The sequence below is a fragment of the Lissotriton helveticus genome, chromosome 3_1 (genome assembly GCF_964261635.1).
Source record: "Lissotriton helveticus chromosome 3_1, aLisHel1.1, whole genome shotgun sequence".
Lineage (NCBI taxonomy): Eukaryota > Metazoa > Chordata > Amphibia > Caudata > Salamandridae > Lissotriton > Lissotriton helveticus.
The window spans coordinates 616,050,795-616,072,109 of NC_136061.1; the positions used below are offsets into that span (position 1 = coordinate 616,050,795).

Below are 21,315 nucleotides of genomic sequence, written 5' to 3' on the forward strand. Positions count from 1 at the left end.
CCACAGTACAAAGCAGTAGTATGAGGGGGAGGGGAGGGGAGAGGGAGGGGGAAAGGAGAAGGGACTCGAAGGAGGGGTGAGGGGGGATGTCCATCCTGTTCTTTGTCCGTCGAGTACGTCCAGTCCATGTCTTCGAAGCAGCCAATATTGTGGATAGACCACCGTCAACACTGAGAACACCAGAGCACACACAGGCAGCTAGCCCAAACAACAGACCAGGTAGGTTTAGGCTACCCGCAAAGTTAACAGACAAGGCGCACAGATGTATTAAAAATGACAAAGTCTAATAACAACACACTATCAGCAGACCTTAAGATCATCTCCCTCAATGTCAAGGGCCTCAACCATCCCATCAAGAGAAAAAAGATACTAGACTACTTAGCCAAGACCAAAGGTGACATAATCCTCCTGCAAGAAACCAAACTTTCCTCCGAGGATGCAGGCAGACTCAGAGCGAAATGGATCGGCCAGGTAGCCTGCTCGCAGGCGGTGGGCAAAAAGAGAGGGGTTATTACTCTGACCAGCAGCAAATCAAACTTAAAGATAGAGAAGGTAGAACATGACATTGAAGGCAGACTTCTGACCACGCAGCTCAAAAGAGGAGATGAGACAATACTATGATAAACATCTATGCACCAAACACCGACGACACACAATTCTGGGAGGGGGTAGCAAAGGAAATGGGGACCAACAACACGAATAGCATGATGGTCGTAGCGGGTGACTTCAACCTGGCGCTAGACCAAACGCTAGACAGGCAATCAAAAACACAAGCATGCACACCAACGTCCCACAAGACACTAACGAACATTTGAAGCAGATTCATCTTAGCAGACCCATGGCGCCTACAACACCCTGACACCAGAGACTACACCTTCTATTCAAACTCACACAACTCATACAGCAGAATAGACTACATTCTCATATCCCACACACACCTAATAGAACACACAGACATCGATGCCAGAACCATATCCGACCATGCCTGCATTAGCCTACATCTCACAGGAAGACACAATGAACACATAACCCGGAGATGGCGACTCAAACTAAATACCATCGCCAAGCAAGAAGACAAGAGCAAAATACATAATGCCATTGACGATTACATCTAAAACAATGACACACCGGAGGTAGACCCCAAATCCCAGTGGGAAGCACTCAAAGCAACCATCAGAGGTGTATTAATAGAAATCAAGGCCAGGAGAGACAGGGAGGCGAAGGCCCAACTGTCCGAGCTGGAAAAAGAAATCAAGAGACTAGAGGTACGACACATAGAAGACACCGCTAACCAAAACACACTAACGGAACTTACAAAGAAGAAATACGCATTCAACCGAATACTAAGCGAAAGAGCAGGGCTATGGATAAGGAAGTACAAGGAGATAAACCTGTGTGAGGCAAACAAGGCTGGCAAAACACTAGCATCATACCTCAAGCACAACCAGAGACAACACTACATCACAACAATTACAGACACCAACAACAAGACCCACACCCGCCACAAAGACATTATACACACATTCACAGAATTCTACAAAGTGCTGTACAACAAAGATGAGAACATAGATACTGAAGGAACAAAGGCCTACCTTGAAAATCTAAACTTACCCAAGATAACGAACGAAGAAGCACTAGCGATAGGCCAAGACATCAAAACCCTAGAAGTGACGACAGCCATAAAGAACCTCAAAGACAACAAAGCGCCCGGACAAGACGGGTACACTGCACCATTCTATAAATCCTTCCAAGACCAGCTAACACGAATACTAACGAAAGTCTTCAACCACTGCGGGAAGAAAGGGGAAGTCACTGAGACTATGTCTCAGGCCAACATCATAGTCATCCCCAAAGAGGGCAAAGACCCACAATGGCCAAAAAACTACCGGCCAATTTCTCTCATTAACCTAGACTGCAAAATATACGCCAAAATACTAGCTACAAGACTCAATTGATTGCTCACACAATTAATAGGAAACACACAGGTACGCTCGATGCATCAAAGGCCTTTGACAGAGTCTCCTGGCACTTCCTAGAACAATGCATGCAGGCGAACAATCTGGGAGACAACTTCATAAAGAAGGTCATGGCCCTCTACAAAAACCCCAAAGCACAGATCGCTATCAATGGCGCAACTTCAACCCCTTTCGACCTACAAAGAGGGATTGACGGGGCGGGTCGTCTGTCCGAGGGACCGAATCATATACAAGACTGTTGGTCCATTGCCACCCTTTCACCTGCTTCTGTCCCCTCTTTACAGCACCAGGCACCCTACTCCCGGGAGGAATGGCACGAAAGGGACGCTGATCCCCTTTGGGATTACGAGGAGCTGGAGAAGTACGGACCCTTTAACTGGGAGCATCAACCCGAAGAAACCCCGCCCCTGTGGAACGTCACCACGCCGGCCCCGTCAAAAGGGGGAGGAACCCAGGAAGAGACAGACAACGTTTCCCCGGAGTGCAGAGAGCGAGGATATGACCGAAAGAAGTGGACGAGACCGGAGAGCAAGGAGGACGAGGACGAGACTGAGCCGACTCCGAAGACCAGAGGGGACCCTGAGAAGCCAGGAGGCCACCGTCTTCACGAGTCGCCCCGCCAAGCTCCCGCGGGAGGAGCGTGGCTCCAACAGGTACGGGGCAAATTAGCAGGTTGGGTGGGACGGCGTGTCCAACCTGCCGACTAAATAACCTGCGTGTATAATACTTCGATAGCCCTTGTAAAGTCTCCAGATCCCTCCCCTCCTCATGAGCACTTTTGAAGCACTACTGCAGTTTGTAAATAGCACGTAACCACTTGGTTTCCCTCACTCCCGGTCCCTGAAACCCCAGAGCCCATACGATTCTCTAACTCCCTCCCTTTATCTTTCCTTTCTCCTAAGGAGTCCGAAGAAGAACAAGAACAAAAATCCGTTTTAGAATACACCCTTCAACTAAAATCCAAGCTCGGTAAACTAAGACAGCTCGCCTATTCCAATCTGGAGCAAAAACGTGTTCAACAAAAAAAGTCCTACGATAAGGGAAAAAAACTACGACGTCTTAAGGTGGGCAACTGGGCTTTAATCCTCCTTCCTTCCATTAACAGTAAAAGCAGGAATGAATGGCAGGGGCCATATCAGATAATCGAGGCGATTGGGGATACTACCTACAGATTACAGCTTTCATCCTCCAAGACACAGTGCTATCACATCAACCTTCTGAAGAAGTGGCTAGGTCCGGCTCCCCGGGGAACACACCTGGCTGTACCTACCGACCAAACAGACATCTACGTTGGAACATCTGGTAGTGAATGACGAACTGTCTGACCGCATGAGAGACGACTTAAGGACCGTCTTGTGTCACTTTGCCGACATTTTTCGGATCTGCCAGGGAAGACAAACCTGGTCGAACACCATATCGAGACTCAACCTGGAAAAATCATAAAACAACGACCATATCGAATCCCTGCAGCTAGGCGAGAGGTAGTGAGAAAAGAGGTCAGAGACATGCTAAAACTCGGAGTGATTCGGCCTTCCAAAAGTCACTGGTCCTCTCCGATCGTGATGATTCCGAAACCCGACGGCTCCAAACGCTTCTGTATGCACTTCCAGGCTCTGAATGATATATCCACTTTCGATGCGTACCTGATACCAAGGGTTGATGAACTGATCGAAAAGATAGGAGACGCTGTGTACATCACCACCCTGGATCTCACTAAGGGGTATTGGCGGGTTCCCCTCGGTGAGGAAGACCGAAAGAAGACCGCCTTTATCACGGATGAAGGGATGTATGAATTTAAGGTCCTTCCATTCGGTCTGCACGGGGCACCTGCCACCTTCCAGCGCCTTATGAACACTATCTTACAACCGTATCCTTCCTTTAGGTCAGCCTACTTGGACGACATCGTGATATATAGCAGCACCTGGGAAGAGCACCTCCATCATCTACAGATCATCCTGACCGCCTTAAAACTAGCAGGGCTGCATGTGAACGCGAGAAAATCAAGAGCAGCGTTTACCAGGGTCAATTACTTGGGATATGTCCTGGGAGACGGTACAATAGCATCCCAAAGTGCAAAATTGAAGGCCATAGAAAAGACTACTTTTCCATCAAACAAGAGAGATCTAAGCTTTCCTAGGGCTGATTGGCTACTATCGGAGGTTCATTCCTAGATTTGCTGAAGTAGCCGCACCCCTGACGGACCTTCTGTGAAAAGACGTAAAACCCCGAGAGATAAACCAACCCTCCCAAGAGGCATTAAGAGCTTTCGAAGACCTGAAGCGAACAATGACTACTGCTCCTGTCCTGGTATCCCCAGATTTCACCAAACCCTTCATACTCGCCACTGACGCATCTAACGTAGGAATTGGGTCTGTTTTGTTGCAAGTAGGGGAGGATGGGCTAGAACACCCAATACTGTATGCCAGTAGAAAGCTCTACCCTAGGGAGTGTAGATATTCCACGGTAGAACGGGAATGCTTAGCAATAAAATGGGCCATTGACAAGCTGCAGTATTATCTTGAAGGCAGGCCATTCATCCTCCATACTGACCATGCCCCATTGCGGTGGATGTACAAAAACCGGAGCCACAATCCCAGAGTGCTCCGGTGGTTCCTGTCCCTCCAGCCCTACTCCTTTACGGTATCCCATAAAAAAGGCTCTGAGAACGGGAACGCTGACTTTCTCTCCAGGGTCTTTCCTCTCCCCGATCGGGAGACTACAGGAGGGGAGGTGTGGGGCGGGTCGCCTGTCCGAGGGACCGAATCATATTCAAGACTGGTGGTCCGTTGCCCCCCTTTCACCTGCTTCTGTTCCCTCTTTACAGCACCAGGCACCCTACTCCCGGGAGGAATGGCACAAAAGGGACGCTGATCCCCTTTGGGATTACGAGGAGCTGGAGAAGTACGGTCCCTTTAACTGGGAGCATCAACCCGAAGAAACCCCACCCCTGTGGAACGTCACCACGCCGGCCCCGTAAAAAGGGGTGGAACCCAGAAAGAGACGGACAACGTTTCCCCGGAGTGCGGAGAGCAAGGAGGTGACCGAAAGAAGTGGAAGAGACCGGAGAGCGAGGAGGACGAGACCGAGCCGACTCCGAAGACCAGAGGGGACCCTGAGAAGCCAGGAGGCCACCGTCTTCACGAGTCGCCCCGCCACGCTCCCGCTGGAGGAGCGTGGCTCCAACAGGTACGGGGCAAAGTAGCGGGTTGGGTGGGACGGCGTGTCCAACCTGCCGACTAAATAACCTGCGTGTATAATACTTGTATAGCCCTTGTAAAGTCTCCAGATCCCTCCCCTCCTCACGAGCACTTTTGAAGCACTACTGCTGTTTGTAAATAGCACGTAACCACTTGGTTTCCCTCACTTCCGGTCCCTGAAACCCCAGAGCCCATACGATTCTCTAACCCCCTCCCTTTATCTTTCCTTTCTCCTACGGCTGCCGAACCGGACGGAGGACCGACTTACCACCCCTGGCCCACCCTGGATCCTCTCAAGAAACCAGCCACGGACCCTGCAGCCTTTGCCCGAGAGAGGATAACAAGTCGGAGAAGGAAATCTTATACTAAACTAAAGCCATCTTTTAAAGCACTATTCAAAGTCTCTGACTCCGTCACTCCCTCCCCTTCCACCCCGTTACAAGAGACCAGGCAAGGCTGCCCGCTATCCCCACTGCTGTTCCTAATAGCATTAGAACCACTGATCAGAGACATCATTGCAAGCAAGAACATAGCGGGTATAACAAACAAAACCACAGCCAAATTAGCTGCCTATGCAGATGACCTACTGATCACAACAGAAGACCCAGCCAAGTCCATACCCGCCCTCATGCACACCATAAACACCTACGCATCTCACTCCGGTTACAAACTAAACAGAGAAAAGTCAGAGTGTATGCCTCTAAACATACACACAACTTAAGAAGTACTAGGTAACACAGGGCTAGCATGGCAAGCCAGATCTATCAAATACCTAGGCATCAGCTTTGGGAGGAATCTAAGAAGCACCCTAGAACAGAACGAGGAAAACACCTTAGACAAGATAAAAGGACTGCTCGAAAAATGGTCGCACAAATACATCACCTGGTGGGGAAGAATAGAAACAGTCAAAATGATGATCACCCCAATAGTCAACTACCTAGTCAACATGCTTCCCCTAGCACGAACAAATGACTTCCACAAGAAAACAGACCAAACCCGTAGCAAATTCATCTGGAGAGAGAAAACACCGAGAATAGGGCTCGCAAAACTGAGATTAAAGAAAGAGCAAGGGGGCCTTAATGTAGCAGAACCTAGAACCTTCCAGTTAGCCGCGGTAGCCAGACAGGGGATGCACTGGGTGCACAACACAACAATCAACAAAACACTCCGACATGGCTACTACTAGAAAAAGCCATCCTCGGCAACACTGATCCACTCACGCTCCTAACCACCAACAAAAAAGCACTAAAAGGGAACCCGATCTTTAAACTAACAAAACAAGCTCTACTCAAAGTCGACCAAAAACTAGAGACAAGCATCAAAAACTAATTTTGGTTGGCATTCTGGTTGAACCCCAAAATCAAATACAGAGGCAGACCCCTGGACATAGCAACATGGAAACAAATGGGGCTCTCGCATCCAGCCCAGATGGAGGAGAGAGGAATGCCCCACACGTTCAACAACATGAAGGAAAAACATGCCCTCCCAGACCTAGAGCTATACAATTTCCAGGCGATTAAAGCCGCCATCACCAAAGCAAATCTAGACAGGCAGACCACATCAATATTCCAATAAATGGAAAACAAACAGGACCGGCCACCAGGTATCACAGCTGTACAAACTCCTCCGCCCAACATCCACAAAACTCAATGCCAAAAACACAGAATACTGGGAAACACAGATAGGCTTGAAACTGACAGAGCAAGAATTACAGATCATATGGAGGGCCCCTACATGCAACATAATATCACCAGTACTAGCCCAAACAAAATTTTGGCTGCTGCACCAAGCGTACTGGACACCTGCCAAATTAGCAAAGCGAGGCCTAAAAGAAAACAACCGATGCTGGAACTGCGACAAAGAAATTGGCGACCTAGCCCACCTTATCTTTCACTGCAGCAAGGTCAGTAAATTCTGGAAGAAGGTGTTTGACATTACCAATAAGGTCCTAGGCTGTACCCTAAAACAAGAATTCAGCACTCTAACAACAGCACACATCTGCACAGACGTTCACTCACAACAGGACAGAAACCTCTTTGACTTCCTTCTCACTAGCGCAACTAAAACAGTACTAGCCAAATGGAAAGACACCTCAAAGGCTACCTTTAAACAATGGCTGAACTGGGTGAGGTACCTAAGAGGAGCAGACGCAACTGCACTAAGACACACTCGCTGGAGGAAAAGTAACAGAGAGATGTGGACATCCTTAGACAGCTTCCTAGACCCACACAAGACACCATAGAAAGTAGCGCAAAAGCAAACATCGAGAACCACCCACAGTGTATGACGGTCATTCCACAACCACCAGCCGACCGCCTATATGTTATATGATTTTGTCATATATGTTATAACGAACCTCACAACTAACGTGTCGAACAACACAAATGATGACCAAGACCAAACCATCGAACACTTTTATGTAATGCGTACATGCCTAATGAAACAGCAAAATGCTCTAAATGTTATATGTATATCTGTATTTTGTTAAGAAAATCAATAAAACACTCTTACAGGATAGCTATCAGACACTACCACCAGGAAATCAAACGGGCACAGGCAGCAGATTATGAAACCTCAATAATAAAAGCAGCCAAAAGGGAGATTTTTCGCATAGTCAAGTTCCTTACTACTTTGAAAGTTGAAAACGCGCTGCTCCCCCCTACTATTATACGCAGTAATGAGCTTGCAGACTACTTTCAAGATAAAGTGGTGTTGTGAAGAATAACTGTAGTCTGGATTATTGATTATCCTTTATTGAAAACATAACCTTGATTCACAGAGGAGACACGGACGCAGCCGCCGACCAGCTCTCACCACCCGAACTATTCCGAACTCCCTTCACCCAACAGGAATCCCCACCACAATTTGAATAATAGCACAATAAGCAGAGCGAGGCTGCACGAGCACAAGAACATAGCTGTGCAGTGCTCGAGCCTAGGAGTGCGAGGAACAGGTTCCCGGCTCGAGACACAACACTTCTCCCCCCTTTACAATAACAAACAAAATAACAAAAAAAAGTACCTGGGTCAAAACCCAAGACTCTTCTCCCCCTTCACAATAACAACCAGGAGAAATAAAACACACAAAAAAAAAAAAATTATAAGTTAAAAATATTACTCCATGCTATACACTCCTATTAGATTGCACCTTCAGTTATGTCCCTGTCAACCAGTTCCTGTAAATACACAATAATAAGTGCAAAAGACCCTGAAGAAAACACCCTTATACAATAACTAATTTGTCATCGTACTCATCACTTAAATAAGAAACCATAACGTCACCAATATTTTGCTCCCCACCATCATAGTCCTCATCGCATTCCTCTACAATACACGACACCCTGTTATTATTTTTACAAGCACTAGCAAAATGACTGGTCATAATGTAATAGGTACATGTTTGACCTGAGGCAGGGCATCTTCTGTCATTAGCCAGATGTGTTGAACTCCCACAACGAAAACATTCCCCCTTATTCTCAAAGATTGTACCGTTACTGGTTTCTCTTGTTACGCCTTTCCCTTTACTTTGGTCAAAATTTCTCTTGGATTGAACAGGTGTTCTAACTATTTTAATCATTTCATCACTATTTCCACCATTGGCTTTACTAACTACAGTTTTAGCACACCTTGATGTTAATTCAGCTTTGCCAATTATTGCTGAAATTTCTCTTAGACTGGCATCACCATTTACCCACAACTTATCTTGCAAACCACTATTGTTGCAATGCATCACAAGTTGATCGCGTATCAATTCCTCCTCAAAGGTGCCAAAATTACAAGACAAGGCAAGTCTTTTGAGCGAAACAATATAATCCTCTATTTTCTCATTAGGCTCTTGTTTCCTATGATAAAAATTGAACCTATGTACTGCCTTATATACAGTAGGTGCAAAGTAAGCATTGAGATCATTAATAACCTGTGCAAAGACATTACTATCACCTCCTCCAGCATTCTTATTCTCAATTCTATTGTAAACTCTCAATCCCCCGGTCCAAGACAATGCAAAAGTATTCTCTTCTTCCTTTCTGGAGTCAATTCCTTGCTCTCAAACGTTTCCAAATAATTTATCAAATAATCCCTCCATTCCTCCAATCTCTGACTTGAAACTTCTCCATCTCTTAGCAAAAATGCTTGTGGCGCTGGCAAATTCATTGTAGTAGTTGCCATCCTTGATAACAGAATGAACAAATACACCACACTTAAATGAATTTGTACCTATGAGCAAAGAAGAAAACCATACAACAAAAAATAGTTAGCGAGCAATATGGGTGTGTAACTGAATAACTTCCGAAATGACACGCAGTGTGCGTATCACTGATGAGTTGTGCGTATCATTGATGGTTTGTTGAAATGACACGCAGTGTGCGTGTCACTGATGAGGGTAATTCTGCTTGTTATTCTTTTTTTTTTTTATTGTATTCCAATTTTCAAGCACAAATTAATTCAAAGGCTAAAAATGTGGAGTATGCGATAAGAGTTCTGAGGTGTACCTCAGCGATAATATAAGAGTACTGACGAGTTTCCTGGCTGTTGCTAGGTAACCTGTAAAACAAAATGGAGTCCCGTATCTTGACCTAATGCGTGACCGTGCGTTGGTACCTACGCACGTGATGACGTCGAGAGTAGTACTGTGAACAGCGTTCAATCAAAACTCCAATCCAGCTTTGAAACAGAACGTTCATGCTTTTAGAAGATGCAAGTTCCAACGTCAGGTTAACTTTTAACTTAATGATTTTCCAATAGATATTACATCGTTAACTTTTCCAAATTCTATGTAATCCCACAAATAACAACGGAGGATGAATAACAAAATTTTCAGAATTCAGTCCAAATTCGTTTCTTCTTTAAACACTGAATTTAACTTAACAGTATTTAAATTTTAAAGAAATAATTCCATGACACAAAACGGTAACTGGTTCCTTCTTCTTTCACTTTAAGAGGAAAATTCAGTAAGCATTAGAGCCAAATTCAATCCGACTTGCGGTATCACTTTTCGGTTTCATTTACGGTTGCTCTATCAGATCCCAAAACGTAAGGTTTTATTCTGTTTCAGTCTCACGTGCACTTCCCTTGAAGATGCGCTTCATTCAATTACGTTAACTTTTAGTTACAAACGTAAAATGTGACTTACGTCGGATGTTCATTACGAGTGGTAGCTGACCTCACCTTCTTTTTAGACTCGTTTAAAACTCCTCTTATTAAGCTTCTTTTCCTTGTTTATTCCAAAGACATAATCTCAAAAAGTTGCTACTTGCGTGGATTCTTCAGAGGTTATGTTCCATCGTCGCCATTGTTGTGAGGAATAACTGTAGTCTGGATTATTGATTATCCTTTATTGAAAACATAACCTCGATTCACAGAGGAGACACGGACGCAGCCGCCGACCAGCTCTCACCACCCGAACTGTTCCCAACTCCCTTCACCCAACAGGAATCCCCACCACAATTTGAATAATAGCACAATAAGCAGAGCGAGGATGCACGAGCACAAGAACATAGCTGTGCAGTGCTCGAGCCTAGGAGTGGAAGGAACAGGTTCCCGGCTCGAGACACAACAAGTGGCAGATGTTTATAGCAACCTGCAACAGACAAGAAGCTCACTGGCAACACCTCCAGATTGTCAGGCTCCACAGAAAGACAGTTATTTTCTGTCTAGCTTCCCCCCAGTCATGATGAGTCACTCTCTGACTTAGCTGACAAAGTCAAAGGACTTTTGGCACCCTATACCCCCTTCTAGGACTATAAGATCCTCGAAGGCGCAATTGTTAAAGGCGCATCGAGTTCAAAGGATTAGATGGGGTGGCAGATCTTTCTCATACCCGACTCCAAAACTCTGGAATTCTATGCCGGCTGACCTTGGAAACAAAACGAATGAGCCCGGTTTCAGAGAAATTGCTTAAGGCCTGGCTTTATCTTCACTAGCCAATTTGCCCAGCGTTGTTCTGCTTTGCACGGGATATGCCTCACTCCGCGCTGGGGAGCCTTCAGGTAGCTATGCGCTTTATGAATTAGCATAACATAACACATTTTAAAGGAAACAGGATAAATATTTAAATTCAATTTCAAAACATAAAACAAATACCAAACAAGTAAAATAAAAATGAAAAGAATTTACAAAAATATCATAGAAATTTAAACACTTAAAAAATATAAACAAATACTATAAAATACAAATTATTAACAAATATTTTAAAAATACATATTTAACCAATATTAGGAGATGTATTGGAGTCTTGGGAATAATGGATATATTATTCCCACTACAGTTTATGCAACAGTAGAAAAGTTGTAGGACTTCGGAAGGGTTAAATATATTACTACCACTTGAAACAGCGCAACAATAGGGGAAAAATTGGACTTCCGAGGGGTCAAACTTACTATTCCCAGTCCAGTCTGTGCAACAGTGCGGAAAGTACTGGACTTTGGAGGAGTAAGATTTGCTCTTCCCACTCAAGACTGTGCAACAGGAGGGAACACATAGGACTTCAGATGGGTTACATTTCCAATTTCCACTCTAGTCTGTGAAACAGTAGGGAAAGTGTTGAACTTCGGAGGGTTACGATTTACTATTCCCACTCCAGTCTAAGCAACAGTAGGTAAACTACTTCATTTCGAACACATTAATACTTGAATAACCCTATTAATTTAGAAAAAATATAAACATTACCTAACATAAAACATAACAAAATAAAAAACAATTATCCAATTTATTAAATGTATAACAATGTAATAGTTACTTTTCAATTCAAATATAATACTCATTTCATTTTCAACTTTCCACCCTATAAACCTAGTAACCCACACCTAACATATAAGAAAATAACTAAGTATAAATCAATTTATATAAACATTTACATAATTAACAATTAAGGGTTAATTGCTAATAACTTAACTTCCCACCCTACAACCCTGCAAATCCAGCAGCCGAACCTAAAATATAAATAAAACAATTAATTATTACACAATTTATATAATTTTTAAGCCATAAAATATTTCATTCTACATTAATTATTATTTCATTATCTTTCCACCGTATACTCCTATAAACCTGGCAACCTGCACCTAAAACATAACTAATCTAAACCAATATTACATACGGTACATAATTAATCAATGTTGTCCTTAAAAATTACACGGGAGTTTAGCAAAACTGTCTATAACCTTTGCGTAGGGGCAAGTTTCTGGAGGAAGGTGCATGTATGATAGAACTGTTAACCTTTAAAACAACATCCCACATTTTCCCCTTGATTGGACTGGCTCTCGGGGATAGTAGTCGGCTCCGTTCTGGACCCAAACCAAGAAGAAAGTGTAGCCTGTTCTGGCTTGCACAACATTCTATATGCTCTTTGGACTTGCATCTATCCTGCTGGTGCAATCAGAGCCGGCTTGCTGAACAATAGTGAAAACAGTATCCAATCTAGGAATTAGATTGTCGCAGTAATTCTTTGCGCCCACAGACGAATTGATTAGTGAAGTAACGGACTTCTCCATTAGGGACAGTATATCAAACACAGTGTGAAAACTAGGTTCCAGAATTGTTTTAATCTATCTAATAAAACTATCAATTAAAGCATGCAAGTGAGATTTCCCGTTCTGAAATGGAGCGTCGGGTACAAAGCTGCTTCATACAAGACTTTTTTTAGTTTTTTCGGTTGTTTGGACAGGTAAAGAGGCATCATGAGAATTACAATTGGTTGTGCACCGTGCACCACTTGTCCGTTCTTAGGGGCAGGGCCCACTTACACAGGAGTGTTACAGGTGAGAAATTAAAGACTTGCGAACAAATAAAGGTTTTTCAGCCAGATCAATTATTTATTACCCCAAAGCACTTTCAAAGAAAGCATTGATAGTCATGGAATGTCTAGCGTCTGTCTATTCCTGATCTCAGTAAAATATAAATTAGCACTCACACCAAGAAAATGGGCCCATTGTCCCTGGAGAGATTCGGACGGGTTCAACCACGGCCAGGGCTTTGCCCAGGATCATCCTGCACTTGTCCCGCACAGCACTGGAAATATTGTGAGGGAGGATGCGAGGCTCCTCTTCAGCCCACATCCTCCATGGAACCACGAGTGTTAGTGGTGTTGCCCCCACCCAGGAGCACACCAACAGTCAAAGCTCAGTATATGTTCCTACAACACTTGCCCTAACAGTAAAAGATTTGCACTAAAGAACGCTATAAGCAGTTGTGAACATCTTACATCTTATATATACAACTACACACCCTCCCATGGCAACAGAACATCTGCGCAATAACCAAATGTGGCACTGTAAACAGTCAGTCAAAGGGTACCTTCTGCAGGAGGTTGGAGCCTACTTGTCTACGGAACAAAATAAACATGACGATTTGTTGTTCTTGACCCCAAATATCATATCCTGGGTTTAGGGCGCATGGAATTCCACACCGCTGCAGAATAGGTTTTATTCTACCCTGCTCTTTTCCTGAAGTCTTATTTTCAACATTCCTCCATGTTTGAATGGTGGTATCCTCTTTGCCATCACTTCTCCAATACAGACTCGAAGTACCAAGGTAAATCACTAAAGACCTCATTTATATTTCGGCACAGCGACGATTTTCCCTCCCCGCCCACATAATGGTCCACAAGGCCGATTTAGATGCAGGTGGGCCATAGGTTTAATCACAGCTACCTTTGGAAAGAGACTGAACTCACGTCCGTACTCGTGCTCTACCGACTTCGCAGTACAAATGAACTCCTATAACACTGACTTCATGGTATTTGTCTCGCAATTAGCTGCAAAGGGGCTAACTCCCCTCCTGCCTAAATTAGCCTCCAGGCCTCGGAGTCTCCTTCCAAATCAAGCCCTCTGGCCACTGGACCTCCTTGATCATACCAATGGGGTCCCCTCTGATGATACCAACAGACTTGTGCCCATTAAACGTCGACCTCCAACGCCGCACCCTACCAGGATTTGTCTCGCCACCTTAGGGCCTTTTGAATACTACATGCTCACAAATCTGTCCTTATGAATATCTCTAATTATTGAGATCGAAATGCTGCTGACCCTTTTACAACTAAACCCCTGTATTCTTAAAAATGTGTTGTAAGGAGTTTTTTTCCTGTTGTCAATGCGATGTATGGTTTTTAAAATATTTCTTTCACTCACCACATAACGTTCCTTTCCACTATTTTGTGAGCACTGGATCTATAGTCCGCTTGTATTGACAAAGTGAATATTGTTAAATAAATGAACCGCCTTACCAAGTTCACCTGTGTCCCTTCCTAAATGTATCTAGAAAAGTGCCTTATTCCATAGGCTATTTGATTAATTTTCGTTTTCTTGAGATAATTTCTCTTCTATGACCTATTTGGCCTTGTATGAACCATTGTTTTTTTCACAAAAATAGATTTAATCACGGCAGAGATGAATCAGTCTACACTGTGATTAAAGCGCTCTGACGGCACTGCAGAGTAAGGGCCGTCGGATGAACACCTGTAATTCCGCCCACCTGATTTAGATGGGCAGAATTAGAGGTCAATTTTCACTGCACTTTACCGGGCATATCAGAACATGTATCATATCACTTGCAGCTTGTTCTTGTGCCTGCCAAGCTAAAAATCTCCCAGTGAAATTTCTCTCCTCCTAAACCTTTTGCATATAGGCATTCAATGCACTACACTTAGTATACTACCAATCACTTAATGCCTGTCTGGCCTTGTCTAAGGCTTTCCTATTTACCATTGACATATGCCTTAGAAGTTTATCTTGACTTTCCTGAAAAGTCTTTTCCATAGTTTGCTTTTGTTGGCTTGCACTTCTGATATTGACCACATCCTTCATTATCACAAGCCCCCTTATATAGGCTTTTAAAGCATCGAAAACTACGATTGGGGGAGAGGACCCATGATTCCTAATTAGAAATTGCTTTATCTCCTCTTTGCATATTTGAACCCAGCCGTCCTCCTGTAAGTACTGTTTATTAAAAACCCATTGCCTAATCCGTGGAGTACCTTTCTCTACAAATACCTCCATGGCAATTATTATGTGATCTTAAAAGCTATTACGAAGTGCCCACTGGCCCTTAAAAACCAGGGTTTTTGAAAGTAAAAAAAAGTAAATACGATAAGAGCTATCAAATCGACTAGAAAAACAAACACGTACATTCTGTTTTTGCTGGAAAGGCGTCCCTCCATGGATCAATAAGAGCCAGAGTTATTTGAAAATTTTGCATGAACTGCTTTTCAAATTTACTAAGGAGTCTATCCTAAGATTCTACAAGAAGTTAAAGTCACCCCCAATAGCAATTTCCCCTGAGACTTGCAATAATGACTGAAAAAGTTCCTCATAAAGCCCTGCATTATTTTCCAATAGGGCACACCAACTCACAAACGTGAGTCGCCTACACAGCAACGAACAGTTCACTCAACACCAACATCCAAATTTATCACTAGCAAAATACAGCACTTCTACTCCTAGCGTCTAAAACATTGCAGTACCACGATGTGCCACTTGGGCAGTTAAGAAACTTCTATTGCCAGCCCAGTTTTTAAAACGTGGAAAATTCCAAAACCTTCCCGGCTGTAATATGTGTTTTCTACAATAAAATCACCAAAGGGTTCTTTGCTTTAACACAGGCTTCATTTGCATGCAATTTCTTCTTATTGTTGAGACAGTTGACATTAAAAGAGACCACCTTCAAAATACTAATAAGCATCACCCCGCTTTCTTTTTCCAGGCGATTAATTGAGAACATCAAGAAAAGTAAAAGTGCAGAAAGTGCTTAATGTACTATAAGTGACCAGAGCACAAAAGTGCAAACCTAGAACCATTGCCAGCGCTAGGCCAACAGTTAAAGTGCAACCCTTTTCTAAAGTGCTACCCAAATTATTGATTACCCTATCTCTCAATCTCCTCTCCCAATTAAAGTACATGAATGCTGAGCCTGACAAGGTATTAGCCAAAAATGTGCACGCTTTCTAAAGTGCATCTCCATCTCATGATTCATAACTCTATCAAAGTGCCCATGTGCCTGACCTTTTCCCTTTGGCAACCACTCGGCCCACGTGCATTACACAGAAAAGGAATCCACTCCACATAGGCATCCCCAATCTTTGAATTCAACACTCTAAGCAGGTGTTTGTTCCTACAATTCGTCATTTTGGATCTCTTTTTGTCAAGCCTATTACAACATCCTTTCCCCCCAACCACCACCTGTCCCTCCTACCCCTCCCACCCCAAGCAACAGTCAGTGGGTGGCTGCCTTTCCACACACAGCCTGCGTGCTTCCCCGTGTTGGCTCTGTTTTGATGGAATAGTCACTGCTAGGTTTTGGAAGGGTCTTACACGACTGTCCTTCTAACAGCATTCTCCAGGCATTAAGAATCTGCTCTGTTAGCAAGTAGGATGTCAGGTTCACCACTATGTCAATTTGTCACCTAAATGGCGCTCTTCCACCTTTTGTGTACTCTTTCCAGGCCATTTCCAATGAGTCTCCTTCCTTTAGTACTTTTCCTGAAAAGTAACTGAATGGATCCATTGAGGTCATAGCTCGTTCTTTCAAGTTTTGAATTTCCCATGTTATCCCTCCTTTACCTGATTTCAAGGTCCTCCCATTTATCAGTGAGGGATTTCACCTGGGAATCTAGCAAAGCAAAGGAAGTTGTCCCCACATGGCCTGTGTCAGACATGGATTACATTATTTGTTCAATTGCTTCCACCTAGTTAGTTTGGTAGCATTCTAAAGTTCCGAAATATTACTTCTTAATTGAGCACAGAGTCTGGTTAGGTTCTCTGACAGAGACCTGTTGAAATATATTTTCAGGTCTGCCAAGATCTTGTTTTGAGAGGAAGGCAACCCTTCCCCTCCCTTTGTGCGCCATGATGTCCTCCTCTTTCTCTTCAGATGTCTGTGTGAAGCTTCTTCTTTGCACTGGCCCAATGCATGCATTTTGCTTCGTTTGTGGGTTTGGCGGCCTGTGGTATAAGCGGAATTTGCTTGCGCTGCTTATTATGCACCGCAACACAGAATCTGTCACCAATCTGTTTAGTCTTAAAACACAGACACTACCTATTCTCTAAAAAACACTTTTCATACTACTGCTGCTCTATAGACTCGTATGAAGTGTTTGACGGTGCTGTGCACAGAGGAGGTAGACTCTTAATAATAGCCAATCTCCCTCCACATACCCTTTTAACAGCCACTTCCGTGAGAACTGGACCCATTTCAAATTTGTTGTCCCAATGTGCTCTATATCCAACACTCATTGCAATACAAAATTAATTCAATTCAAGGAAGAAAAATACAAAACACCAAAACATTTGCATTACTTGACATACATTCCCTAAAGAGCAAGGCTGAAATACCAATTACAAATAAGCTTACAGAACCGCTTAGATTGCTCAACATTCAGGTATGGTAAACTTGATGGAATATCATTTGGAATGTAAGCGGCTAAACAGTGCAATTCTTTGCGGAACCCACTTAACACCCAGTAGAAATAGCGGGAGTTTTGTTAAGATCTTACAACATGGCACTCTATGCAATACACATTTTGCAAGAAAAAAGCATTTTCTACCTAGTGTATCTATCACAACATAGCTTGAAAAGTGTGTTTTAATCCAGCATATCAAGGGGCATGCATCAGGGGGTAATAACAGATAGAAAAAGTTCCTACCTTAATGGATGTGATATGCAACAAAGTCTCCCCCTTATAATTCCGCTTGGCACTCTGTCTGCAAGGGCTGAGGAAGGAGGTCTCCGCATGCTTACGGGTGCAGGAAGATGGAGTACTGGGTGTCGCAATGGGTGACTTGTGAGGCGAGCAGGCGCCCTTTTCATCTCCAGATAGCTGATATTTAACTGGCTTTGGAGACTCTGCAACAGCGGATGAGATCTGTGCGATTGTGATGTGATTGTTTGTCAGTGAGACACGCTCTGGAGAACACATCTGGGAAGGTTCTGGAGAATCGCCAACATTGCCAAAGCCTACACTCGGTTTTACACGCTGTGGTCTTTTTGAAGCAGGTGAGGGAGTGGAAAAAGAGACAGACAGCTTCCTCCCCCTCTTAGGTTTACTTTCTGGAGAGGGTGAATCCACAGGAGGAATGTCCTCATTTTCAGCAGTGTTCTCAAGAGGGTTTACCTGTATAGACAGTTGTACGTGGCACACACTTCCATTCTGGGAAGGGCCTGGTTCTGTAACCAGTCCCAGCTCCAAGGGTGCCTCCTCAACAGGGCAGGGTTCTGGGCTGCACAGGATTATCGGCTGACTACAAAAAGAGACTGTTCTTTCCTCCTGGGGTTGAATCGCATCTTCATTGCTCCACTTGCCAGAGCCTCCCCTTGGTTGTTTCTTCCCAAAACCCCACTGCTGGTTTATGACATCCAGTCGCCTTTTCTTAGATTTTGTGGGCTTGGTGGATGCTTTCTTCTGTTTTTTGGCAGTACCTTTATTTGGTGGAGAGGGCACAAATGCAAATGTAGAACAAGCAGCCTGGTATATGGCGCCTCCGCTATCAAGGGGCTGCTCTAGATTTAGCGGCTTGTCCAAGACACATTTCACCTTCCCACTTCGAGGGCTGAACCACATTCGGATCTGTTTTTTCTTTGTATCAGCTTTGGACATGTTTGCTTTCATGGACGTAAACACTTTTTTCTTTTCTGTATGGAAGTGAAGAGAAGAATATTTGTGGTTAACAGAAAAACTCTTGTTGTCTTCCTCCTTGCGCTTCATTTCCTCAGAGTGAAATTACATTTTTTAAATAATCTTTTGCTTTTTAATATATACTAAAATGGGCATTTGGGCTTTAATCAAATGCACACGCAGTAAGCAGGAAAGGCTCATGTTAGGGAAAGGAGGCGGGGTGGATGGGGGACGAGGGAGAGAAATACAAACAAGCATTGGAAATGCAATAGGTCTCGCAATAGAAGGAGGCAGATAATGAAGTTTCTGTACCCCCCCCCCCCTCTCCCCCTCCGTGCCCATGAGAATAGCTCTCTGCCCCCTCCCCGCTCCCACCGCGAATCTGACGGCTCTGCCCGGGATCGCTCTGCCAGCTCAGCTGGAAAGGAATGTAACCCTTGCAACGCTGGGAGGAGGGGAGGGCAGAATGGGGGGGGGCTGAGCAAGAACCGAGGAGGAACTGAGCAGGGTCGAAGAGGAAGGAGCGGGTGGAGGGGGGCGTGGAGGGGGTCAGGGGGGACTGTGAGGGGAGAACAGGAGAGAAAGAAAAGAAGAACGGAGAAAGGCAGGAAAGGAGGCAAAGGACAGTCAGAAACAAAATGACAGTAGTCGGAGATAAGAGAAGAATAAGACAAGAAGGGGAAACAATAAAAGGTGGTGAAGAGACAGAGGAAAGAGACAGACAGCAAGAACAAAGAGACCCGTGGAGAGAGGCAGAGGACAGGAAAGAAACACGGCGGAGAGAAGAAAGCGAAAGAGAGAATGAAGGGGGAAGAGAGAATGAAGGAGAGCGAGAATTAGAGAGGGGGAGAGGGTGAGAGAGAGAGAGAGAGAGAAAGAGAATGGGGGAGAGAGAGAGGGAAGAAGTGATGCGAAAAAAGTAACAGCCAATGTTGCCTTGTTCTGTATGAGCTAAAAAAAAGCAAGAGACAGTGCGAGCAAAGTAGAGTTAATAAGGCGTTGAAAAGAAATATATTTAAAAAAAAGAAAGCCATTTAGAGCACGAGGGAAGAAGTGATGAAAAAAACTGTCACAGTAAAAGCTAAGAATACCTAACAAGAGCGGCCGGGAAACTGAAAGTACGGCCGGCCACATAATTAGGGGAGGAGAAGCCGCACAGCACACGCTGGGAGAAGCCCTTTGATGTGCTGTGCGGCCGCGATGCGCGCTCTGTGCTGGGGGAGGGCCATTAGCCTGTAAGAACTCGCGGCAAGATCAAAGGAAGGGTGGGAGGGACATTGGGGAACAGATGGCCATGAAAGTTTATGGGCCAAAAGCGCGTGCCTGTGGCCACGTGAACTCGATGAAAACCGCACGAAAAAAGCGGTGGTTTCACGAGGATATCGAGCACTTGAATTCTCGCCATTTCCCATTCCTTCGGAATGAGAAAGGCGAGACCTAAAAATACAAAGAAAACTTACCTGCAGCTGCCGCACTTCAGCATTGTGTCTCTCCACTGCAGGCAGGCACAGGCTCCCAGACTGCACTGCGCCCAATCCAGAAGCTGCTCTCATGCATGAGAGCAGGTACAGGATCGGCCCGAGTGCCGATGACTTGTGCTCCCACACAGTCTGAGAGCCTGTGCATGCTCTCTCCAAACCAGCAATGCAGCTGGGATTGGAGAGCTTCACTGCACCTGTGGATTTGGTCGACCTGACCCACATGCGCAGTAAAGGCAGTGCACTACCATTCCCCCCCCCCCCCCCCCCCCTCAGTGCCTATCACACTAGCCCTGCCCCAAGACTCGGCGCAAGAAAAATACAACTACAATAAAATGGGTTTATAAAAACATTTTATTATTCACGTTTTTGAGTGTGCTGGCGGGGGCTGACGATCCTCTGCCATAGCGGAGAGCCGCCACTGGCAGTAACTCAAGTAAAAGTGCTAATTAAACAAATTACATGAAATGTTGATGGAAAAAAAACATTAAAGCAAAAACGCATGTAAACACATTTTACTTTTTTGCAGAACTGAGTCGAAATACCATTTACTAGTTTGGGAAAACTCATTACTGAGCCACTCCCTCAATAGCTAATTTGTAATGTAATGTAAATTATATTTATATTGCGCACTATCACCCACCGGGTATCCTGGAGCTGAGAGAGTACCTTGTTGTTATATGGCGTAGTTGATCGGCCACCCAAAAATGAAGCGTACGGAATAAAAGTTTAAGGGGCGGAGGGAACCATAGTGAAACCGCAGGATGGATCAGTGACACTACATCTAAGTATTACTCCTCCCTCTGCAACAGCCAAGTCTTCAGCTTCTTCCTGAATTGTATTAAATTCTCACTTTGCCTGATGTCAGTTGGAAGTTCATTCCACAGTCGTGGAGCCATGGAGCTAAAGGCTCTCCCTCCTGTCCGGGCTCTTTTAAATTTTGTGGTGTTGATCAGATTTACTGTTGACGAACGGAGGTTTCTTGGGGGTATACCACGTGAATTTTCTCTGCAGTGGTCTAGGACCCAGACCATGTACTGCCTTAAAAACAATGCAGAGAGA

The 21,315-nt window shown here is 44.4% G+C and overlaps 1 protein-coding gene across 1 annotated transcript in view; it reads right to left on the reverse strand.

Moving 5' to 3' along the window:
- The window catches only part of BARD1 (BRCA1 associated RING domain 1), a 581,961-nt gene that overhangs the window by 269,999 nt on the left and 290,647 nt on the right, over positions 1-21,315 (reverse strand). The window contains exon 4 of the mRNA XM_078680597.1: positions 17,807-18,792. Coding sequence (XP_078536723.1) covers positions 17,807-18,792 — 986 coding nt within the window. The remainder of the gene's footprint in view (positions 1-17,806; positions 18,793-21,315) is intronic.